Here is a 10,398-nt window from a genome sequence, read left to right on the forward strand (position 1 = left end):
CACACAGCTGCCTGCTGGGCTGCCAGTGACCATTGCTGGCTCCTGGGGAGTTTGTCACCAACTGACACCCCCAAGTCCTTCTCCTCCAGACCACTTCCCTAATTCAGCTTCACTGGTCTTTGAAAGCTGGTGGGACAGGGTGATTACAGACTTTCCTGAAGCAAGAAGGGTTTTCCTCCCAGAGCAGCAGTGGCTGGAGTTCTCACTTTTTCCAGCTCTGAAGGAGGTGTCACAGTTGTGCCCCCGCCGTGGTGCTCATTGTGCTGGGCTTGTTTCAGTTTTTGGCCTAAAACTGTTGAGAAAGACCAAAGAGGCTGAGCTAAGAGGATCATTTGCCTAAGGGGGAAATGAGGAGGTGACAGCTTTAAGATGCAATGAACACTGGTGTCTGTGCTCAGCACTTCACAATGGCTTCAGACTCAGATCAAACTTTCCATGGCCTCTATTTCTTGGTATATCACAGAGAATATCACAGAGAGCAGGAAATGGGAAGGGACCTCTGAAGGTCTCTATCCCAACCCCCTTGGCTGCAAGCAAAGCTGACTCCAAAGCTAGGTCAAGTTGCTTTGCTTAGCTGGAAGCATTAACTGGTTTCATTCAATGGATGTGGAGTTCAGCTGCCTCCTCTCATGCTTGCCATCTGCAGCACACCACTGCAGCCAGAGCTGTCCTCTTCAGGAGGCTGCACCTGCACAGTCGCCCAGCGAGGAGCAGCTTGTATCCCACCAGTGCTGTCCTGGCAGGTTGACCACTCTCCACCACAGCCACAGCCTTCAAGAGGTGAGCTTGCCACCTTGCTGCAAGTCCTAGATGTCCAGTGATCCCTGCTGGGGCATGAGGGGTCCCTCACTTATTGAGGCTAGGACAGGAACCCAGCCAAGTCCTGGTGGGTGGCTCTCTCCATTCTTTGCACTGGCAGATGTGTTTGCCTTTCTAAACCACACAAAAGGGCCTTCAGAAGCAGAAATTGTCAGTCTAGAGGGAGGTCTAGCAGAGCCTGCAAGAGCATGAATGTGCCACCTCCACAGCAAGCAGCCCCAGAGGAGAAGAAGAAAGGAGGAAATCTCCAGTGCCACTTGGGTGGCGGAACCAGAGCTGCTGGAAGGCTGGAGCAGGTTCCACAGCAAAGGGGGAGATGGCTGAGGGAGCTCTGTCCCTGAGCTGATGAGGTGTGTCACAGGAATGAAAAATGAGTGGAGAATCATCACAGAGCCCAGAATAGTGCACAAGGCCCCTGAGCTGTACCATTGTCTCTGAGGAGTCACTGCTGAAGATGGACCTTCTTCTTGCCTTGGTGACATCAGCACACCACAGATCTCCCTCTGGAAGTGGAATTAGACTGAGTTAATCTTCAGGTAGAGGTGCAGGTGAAGCACAGAGGCAGGCTTGGGCTGAACTGCAGTGCAGAATGCTGCCTCCTCAGCTTGTTCTGGAAACCCATGCAGCTGCTTCTTGTGGTCACCTCGTCAGCTAAAACGCCACCAGGCACAGCAGGGATCTTTGTAGAGCCAGGGAGAGGGAAGACACTCTGCAGTTTCCCATTGGGTTGTCTGCAGTCCTCACCTTGAGTCCTTAATGGGATCCTGCAGGTCACTGAGGTTAAGAAATAAAGCAACAGATTTCTTGTAACTATTTCTGGGTCTGTGGCTGAAGCTTAGAATCATGGAATTGTTTAGGTTGGAAAAGCCCTTTCAAGATCACCGAGTCCAACCAGTCTCTAATTCTGACAGGGCTGGTGCTAAACCATCTCCTTCAGCAGCACATTTCTGCCTCTCTTAAACACCTCCAGGCATGGGGATTCAATCACTTCCCTGGGCAGTCTGTCCAGTCTTTGAGAACCCTTTCAGTCAAGAAGTTTCTCCTTATGTCCAACCTAAACCGTCCCTGGGGCAACTTGAGGCCATTTCCTCTCCTCCTATCACTTGTTATGGGGAGAAGAGGCCTCCACCCTCCTCACTCCACCCTGCTTTCAGGGAGTTGCAGGGAGCAAAGAGGTCTCCCTTTAGTCTCCTGTTCTCCAGACTAAACACCCCCAGTTCCTTCAGCTGCTCCTCACCATCCCTGTTCTCTAGACCCTTCAACAGCTTCATTGGCCTTCTCTTGACATGCTCCATCCCCTCAATGTCATCCTTGGAGTGAGAGGCCCAAGACTGAACTCAGTCCTCCAGGCATGGCCTTCCCAGTGCTGAATACAGGGTGGCAATCACTGCCCTGGTCCTGCTGGCCACACCATTGCCGATCCTGGCCAGGATGTGATGGGTACTGGGTGGAGTGTGGCACCCACACCATGCAGGGCAGTGAGATCACCCTGGGTGGGCACATGCCCCTGGAGATGTTGATAGGTGGAAAGGGGCTTGGCAGCAGCTGTGCCCTTTGCACTACACCTTGTGTCCCTCTGCACCCTGGGGCCAGACCTTCAGGAGCACGGATGAGAAGAAACAGCCTCAAGTTGCACCAGGGGATGTTCATGTTTGACATTAGAAGAAACTTCTTGACTGAAAGGGTTCTCAAAGACTGGAACAGGCTGCCCAGGGAGGTGGGTGAGCCTGGAGGCATTTAAAAGACACAGAGGTGTGGTTCTGTGGAAGATGGTCCAGCACCAGACTTAGAGAATGGTTGGACTGGATGATCTTAAAGGTCTTTTCCACCTGCACTGGCCCTATGATTCTGTGATGATGTCAGTTCATGCTTTGTCCCTCCAGAGACAAGCACCTCTTTGCACTCTGGTACCTGATCAGTTGCTGCAGTTGGCCAGCACAAAGCCACTGCTGCTCAGACAAAAGCTGGCATCGTTTGCAGCTCCCAGTCTCAGTGCCTCGTTGAGTGATTGCCAAAGCGTGAGTTAAAATAGCAGGCAATGCTCACAGCAGCTAAAGGTCTGCAAAGATAAAAGGGCCACTGGTTGACAGGTCTCTCCCAGGTGGCTGCTGGGACAAAGACCCAAAGCTTCTGCCTCTTGAAACACTTCCCTGCTGCTGTAACTGCTACTGCACAGGTCACGTCTGCAGCAGCCAGGGCAGGGAGTCTGTAGGACAGCACACACTGAGAGCAGTCCCCTTCCATGTCCACCAGCTGCAGCTTGGGTTCCCTTTCTGAACTTCTGCTGCCTGCTGCCAAGGTCTGATGGTTTTGAGAGCTTCTCCAGAGCCCTGGAGCTTTATCATGTTTCTGCTGTGCTGCAAGTACCTAGCAGAAGGAAAGAGCACAGCCCAAGCATGCTGGTCTCCAGGGCACAGGGGGCAGCTCAGCTAACAGAGTTGTTCTGACCAGAAGCAGGGGGCCTTCTCTACCTGCTGCTGGTCACAACACCTCATCTTTCTATGAACCTATGGCTCCATGTCCAGATGGACACTGGTGACAACTGATGTCCCTCAGAGGTGTGTACTGGGACCAGTGCAGTTCATGATCTTCATCAACTATATAGACAGAAGGATTGAAGCACACTCAGCAGGCTTGCAGGTGATACCAAGCTGAGTGGTGTGGTTGAGAAGACTGAAGGATGGGATGGGTACCATGCAGAGGGAGCTGGACAGGCTGGAGAGGTGAGCTGAGGAGAACCTCATGGGGTTCCATAGTGCAAGGTCCTGCACCTAGGTCAGGGCAATCCTAGGTATCAACCCAGGCTGGGGGATGAGACTGACAGTGTTCCTGCAAGACAGGACTTGGGGTCGCTGCTGGATGAGAAGCTGAACATGTGCCAGCAATGGGCACTTGCAGGCCAGGCCAATGGCAGCCTGGGCTGCATCAAAAGCAGCATGGCCAGAAATGGAGAGAGGGGATTCTGCCTCTCTGCTCTGCTGAGACCTCACCAGCAGTGCTGTCCAGCTCTGAAGCCCTCAACATGGCAACAACATGGACCTGATGAAGCAAGTCCAGAGGAAGTCACCAAGATGACCAGGGTGCTGCAGCACCTCTGCTGTGAGGACAGGCTGAGGGAGCTGGGGTTGTTCAGCCTGGAGAAGGCTCCAGGCAGACCTAATAGCAGCCTGCCAGTACCTCAAGGGGGCTACAAGAAGGCTGCAGAGGGACTGTTTGCAAAGACCTGCAGTGATAGGACAAGGAGCAATTGTTTGAAATGAGAGAAGAGCAGATTTAAATTGGAGGTTAGGAACAAGTTCTGTACCATGAGGCTGCTAAACACTGCAGCAGGTTGCCCAGGGAGGTAGTTGAGGCCCCTGGAGATCCTCAAGGTCAGGCTGGACATGGCTCTGAACAAGCTGATCTAGTGGAGGATGTCCCTGCTGCCTGCAGGGGGGTTGGACTGGGTGACCTTTGGAGATCCCTTCCAACCCAAACCCTTCAGTGTACAGGCCCAAGAGTGCACACCAAGCTGCTCTGAACTTTTTTTAAACACTTTTATTTACAGTGGCAGTTGCAAACAATATATATATTTATCTCCATGGTCCTCGTGGTGGCTGTGCCATAGAAAATGCTGTGGCTGGACTGCCTTGCCTTTATAAAAAACGGTCACAAGAAAATCTGAAGGTGGGGGGGAGAAAAAAAGATGGAAATCAAAAGTTTGGTCCCAAATTGTTTCTCTTGATTTGTTGGGTTTTGGTGGTTTGTTGTTTTTTTTTTTGAAGAGCTGCCAAATTAAAACAACCCAAGAGCAACCAAACCACCCAGAACTCTGCCGTTCAGCTGAGATTCCTACACAGGAACACCATTATCTCCTGGAAAATGCACGAGGGCCAGCTTGCTGTCATAGAAATGTGGGAAAAAAAAAAACCCCACACAGCTGAAAATAAATTCTGTCTCCATGTGGAACAGAACCAGCATTTGCTTGGAAGATTTCTCGTGTGTGTGTGTGTGTGTCTCTCAGGGTTGAGTGGAAAAGCAGCCGAGAGGAGGCCCGGGGTTAGAAAGCGCAGCAGGAAATCTGTGCCCGTGACCCCCTGGGCTCCGGGAGGGTATCTGACAAGAGGTCTGGGGAGCAGATGATGTCAAGAATCTGTTATATTGGTGACAAAAAGGAAAAGAAACAACAACAATTTAGAAAAAAAAAAAAAAGCAGATGAGCAAAAAGGGAAGGAGAGGTGCTGGCCACATGAGAGGCCTGGCACAGGGAGCTGGCATGGTGACATTCCAGGCCCCAGGAAATGAGATTTTTGAGGGAAGAGTAGGGCACAGCTGAAGGGATGTGGGGGGCTGGAATAATTTCAGCTGGGGATTGTCACAGATGGGTTCAGTCTTCAGGTGAGAAGCAAATGCTGTCTTCCCTGTTGGAGAGCAGATCTAATCTTCCCTCATCTGAGACTGTGTGAAGCCAGAGACTAAGGGACAGTGCAAGCAGAGGCTGGAATGGAGGAGATGGACGGAACAGAAGAGATGGTAGGGGGGCACTCAAGCTGAAGATCCATTTTCTGTCTTCTGTCTCTTTGGATCCACTTCATCCTACAAAGGGCACAGGCAGGAAGGAGGAGTTACCATCAAGGTACAGAATTGCTCCACAAGACTCCTACTGCTGTGCTTGCCTCCACATGGCCCACCCTGAAACCCAGCTGCTCTATCTGCAGTCACCCTTCAGATGGGGACAGTCCCACCTGCAGGGATCCCCACGCTGTCCCTCTCAGGAGGAGAAGCCCAGGTTCACATCACTTCAGACAGAGCCAGCCAGCCACCCTTTCAATTCACATTCTGGCCTAAAGCCCAGAAGCTGTAAGGGTTTCAGGGGTCATGGCCCAGCACAACCCCAGACACCCTGGCTCTCAAACACTCAGCACTGTGATCATCAATGGAAGGACCTGCACCCCACAATGATCTACAGGGCTGTATTATTCCCTTTGCCACACGAGTTCTGTTTACCCAGCTGCTGCTGAAGCAGTGAGAGCTGAAGCCAATCTGAGATGCTCCAGCAGCAGCATCCATATGGATTTGATCAGCACAGGGCAGGTAACATCGATCCCTCTCTCCCTGGCATTACTCTCACACTCCAACTTACCTCTTCCTTCTCTGCAGATCGTTTCTCTGCATGACCATCCTGCTCTTGCCCATTCTCATCTCCTTCTAAGAACAAGGAAGAGAGGAAATCACAGGTTAGTTGAAGCAGCACTTAAGAGAAGGTCAACTCACAGAGGACTTGGAGAGGAATTCCCCTCCATGATCAGCCTGATTCCTCCCATTCTCTCTATACTATTCTTACCTTCTTCATCACCACCCTCATCATCCACATCATCAGGACTGTCTTCCTCAGCCTCTTCAGCTCCGTTTTCATCCTCCTGAATGAAACAAATTGGTCAGAGGAGAAATTGGCTGGATGTCATTTCCATGTGCAAGTACAAAATCTCCACAGCTCCAGCCACTTCAGGACCCAGTCTCAGATGTGCATTGTGACCTCTGCACTGTTACTCAGGCACTGTAATTCCCACCACCCTATCTGAAACCCTCCTCCCAACAACCCTTCTTTACTAATCCAACCCTTCTACTTCCTCCCCACCACTATTAACCTCCCTAATTTCCACAAGCTTACATCCAAGCTGCTGCCATCCATCAGAACATCTCTCTGGTTACAGGCTGATGACAGCCTATGCTCATAACACATCTGCTTCCCAATGCCTCCTGACCTTCATCAGGCTCTTGTACCTTTCCTCACTGTTCCTTCCCCACCTTTTCCATCTTATTTGCCGTATCAACTCATAGAATCGTTTTGGTTGGAAAAGACCACATCCAACCTGTATTAACTCTGCTGAGCCTGGTGCTAAACCATGTCCCTCAGCACCACATCTCTGCATCTTTTAAACACCTCCAGGCATGGGGATTCAATCACCTGTTTGGGGAGCCTGTTCCAGTCTCTCTCCCTTTCAGTCAAGAAGTTTATTCTCACATCCAACCTAACTTCCCCTGGTGCAACTTGAAGCCATTTCCTTTCATCCTATTATTCGCTATTAGGAAAAAGAAACCAACCCCCACTTCCCTCCAGCCTCCTTTCAGGGAGTTGTAAAGAGCCAGAAGATCTCCCCTCAGCCTCCTTTTCTCCAGGCTAAACACCCCCAGTTCTCTCAGCTGCTCCTCACCAGACCTGTTTTCCAAACCCTTCACTGTTGCCCTTCTCTGGACTAGGTCCAGCACCTAAAGATACTTCAGCGGGTCTAAGGACCACATCTCCTGGGCCACCTTTCTCCTAATTCCTACTTGCCCTTGGCTCCATTCCCTTCCTTGTCCTTTTTTGCCATGGTGACTATGCCAAGTCTTTCCGGGCTCATTCTCCACAGTTATTCTCTAGATCGCTCCTCACTTGTCCCTTTCCCTGGGCCTGCCTCTTAACCTCCTGTTTTCCTCTTAACCTGCGGTTCCCCTTTCACACTCCTTTCCCACACAGAGCCAGGCTAACCAAAACCCCCTCTCCACCGCCTCGGAATGTCCCTCAGAGGGGCCTCACCTCCACTATCTCCTTCTTCTTCTCTTTGAGGACCGTTTTCTCCTCAACTTTAGCCTTCTTTTCTTTCACTTCCTGTATGCACGATCAAAAAAACAAACAAACGCAAAACCGTAACAAAACATCCCAGCGACCAGCGGCGAGACAAGACGCTGGCGCTTAAACAAAGAGGGTTTAGCGGAGACGCGGAACAGCAGGGAGAGAACACGTCAGGCTTTATTAAAGCTGCCTGCCCTGACAAAGAGAGCGGCGAAAACGCGCCACGGCTACTTCTGCCCCGCACACACGTGGAAACCAAAAGTACGGCAGAGTTTACCGCTTTTAAAGCGAGACCCTTGTCGGTAGGATCGAGGCGTTTCCGGCCCCCCCACCCCCCCGCGGGACAGCGGCTGAAGTGCCCACACAACTCTCCGCCCTCCCGGGGGCCCCGCCGCGCCGAACCACCGCTCTCCTAACGGCTCGGCCGCCTCCCGTCCTAAGGCGGCGGAGCCGATCCCCAGCCCGCCTCGAGTCGAACCCAGCCGGCCCCGGCCAACGGCGCCCCCCGCCGGCCCGGGCAAACCTCAGCCGCCGCCGTGAAGCGAGCGGGGCCCCTGCCCTCCTCCACTTTCCCCCAAGCCTTATCGGGAGCGGGCCGGCTGGCGAGATTTTGGCGGGGAGGTGTGTGTGGGGGTCTCACCTTAGCGCTCAGCTCTGCCGGCGCCTCCTCGGCGCATTTTTCCGACATCCTGGCGCTGCTAGCGAAGAGGCCGGCGGGAAGCGTGCGGGAAAGGCGGGAGGGCGGCGATCTGTGTGTAGAGGGGAAGCGGTCAGCGAGGAAGCGCAAAGTCCCAGCGATCCAGAGGCGATGGGTTCTCGCTCCGGGGGCTAAAGTACCAGGGTCTCCCGCGGTGGGTGGGGGGAGATGCCGGAGAAGGGGATTTATACACCGCCCGGTGACGAGGAAGGAGGGACCTGGGGAGGGAGGGGAGAGGGAGGGGAGAGGGCCGCGCCACTAGGAGCGCGGCGGCTAGAACAATGTGCGCTCGGCAGGAGCCGCCGGCAGCGGGGTTTCACCGCAGCCCCCGCCTCCTCCGTCGAGGCTAGCCGTGGGCGCGAAGCACGAAAGGTCCACTCCACTCCTTGCGGCGAGCCGCGGGGAAGCCAAAAGCCTCCGCCCGCTGCCCCTGCAAGCGCGGGGGAGGCGTGTTGTAAGGACCAGACACTAGTTTGGCTGGGATAATGCGACCTTCCCGCCTGGAATTTTCCACTCCCGCTGGAAGCGCGACCGGCGCTGGGTCTGTTCCCGCCCCTCGCCGACGGGCAGCCTGCGCGGGAACGGCCGGGCGGGGCGACAGTAGGGCCGGGGCTGTTTTTTTCCCGCGCTCTGCTCGCGGGGCGGGGGGGCAGGGAAAAGGGGAGCCCGGCTGGAGCGCGCGTCCCAGTTCCCATATTAGGAGGGACCAGTGAGTGGGCGCCTGATTGGGTTATTCAAATGAGCTGTCTGCCTGGCAACAGGTTTTCCATTGGCTGTCCGGGGGGGTGGAGTTGCTGGGGGGTGGGGGGGAGAAGAGGTAGAGGAGGCGCCGCCGCTGACACGTGGGGCGGCGAGGAAGGCGTGCGAGGGATGGAGGCTCTTCGCTGGTGGCGGTGGCCGGCACTTGGCTTGTGCCTGCGGCCGGTCTCCCCTTCTATGGGGGCTCCCTGGGGCGTGTGTGCGTCCTGGCTAGCGGCCGGGACCTGTTTGGAAGTAGGGGGCGTTGTGTGTATCTGCCGTTTAAAGCGAGGGAGGCCGCGGTGCAGTGAGCGGGGCCGCGCCTCAGCTCTGGTGTTACTCCGTGGTAGGTGTTAGGGAGCTTTCCTCTCGGCCCCCCCGCTCCTAATCCCTGCTAGTGTCTCGCCGCAGCCGCCCATTGCTAGCCCAGGTTCCGAAAGCGAGGTGGGGCTGGAGGAGCTGCGGCTCGGCCAGGCACCATATGGTGTGCAACACTGACCCCTGTTGCCTACCGCGATGCCCAGGCCTGCCTGCCGCGGAAAGGGAACTCTCCCTGGGTCCCCGCTGACCACAGGTACCTTGGTGGTGCCTCTGGACAGAGTTCGGCAATCTCAAAGCCCTCTCCACGCGGTTCGGAGCTTGCTTCACAGCAAAAGCCCTTTCTGCAGGCTGTGTCTTGCAGCTGTAGGGGTTTGTTGCTAACTAAACACATGTTCCTATAGCCATGCTTCAGATCGTTGCTTATCAGCTTGAGCAGACCGGGAGAACTAAATTCCGTTTTCACAGAGTCACGAGAGTGGTGGGGGTTGGAAAGCACCTCTGAAGATCAGCTACTCCAAACCCTGTGCTAGGGCAGGACTGCCTACAGTAAATCACCCAGGAACACATCCATGGGGGTTTGGAATGCTTCCAGAGATGGAGGTGAGGAAGATTTCTATTGTCCCACACTTAGTCACAGGCACACAACGCAAAATCTGCATGCACTTGCAAGCCTGCATACAAACCTGAGCGTGCAGGGAGGTACACAGCCATTCTCAGGGATGAGGAAAGGTTATTGAACTTCTGCTTGGAAAACGTCTTCAGGCATGCAAGCCCTTCTTGTCCTGATACCAACTCAGGGTCTGTGCAAAGTCAGGATGTAGAGGTGGTACTCTGAGCTGAATGCAGTGTGTTTCAGTCTGAGCGTTTCATAGGCATCGTGGCACAGGGAGAGCAGTAAGTATCTCCTGAAGGAAAGCGTGGAGGAGATTGGGGAAACTTCACTCTGTGTGACAGGGAGGTAAGAGGTCCCTGCTTTGTCATCTTGTCTCCTCTGCAGCTACAGTTGCTCCTCTCGTGATTTGACTTATCTGCATTCTCAGCTACGTGCAGTACACACTGCCTGAAATTGAATTTCTGGAACTACACCCAAGAACAGGAATCAAAACTATAGAGTGGCCAGATCCTGCGCCTCGCTGCTTCTGCCTATCAGGAGACAGCGTGGCTCGTAGCTCTTCTGTTCTCTCTACCAGTCCAGGTTTTTATCCTTTCCCTCACATGCTCAGCTACT

General features: G+C 54.0%; 1 protein-coding gene across 1 annotated transcript; it reads right to left on the bottom strand.

Annotated features, from left to right (window-relative positions):
* Positions 1-4,803: 4,803 nt before the first annotated feature.
* PTMS (parathymosin) lies at positions 4,804-8,617 on the bottom strand. Its single transcript, XM_009899665.2, has 5 exons — positions 8,055-8,617; positions 7,379-7,450; positions 6,143-6,218; positions 5,942-6,006; positions 4,804-5,394 (listed from the first exon to the last, which is right to left on the bottom strand). The coding sequence occupies exons 1-5, from the start codon at positions 8,100-8,102 to the stop codon at positions 5,344-5,346; spliced, it is 312 nt and encodes a 103-aa protein (XP_009897967.1). The 5' UTR covers positions 8,103-8,617; the 3' UTR covers positions 4,804-5,343.
* Positions 8,618-10,398: the final 1,781 nt, after the last annotated feature.

This window comes from Dryobates pubescens, chromosome 15 (assembly GCF_014839835.1).
Source record: "Dryobates pubescens isolate bDryPub1 chromosome 15, bDryPub1.pri, whole genome shotgun sequence".
NCBI classification, from domain to species: domain Eukaryota; kingdom Metazoa; phylum Chordata; class Aves; order Piciformes; family Picidae; genus Dryobates; species Dryobates pubescens.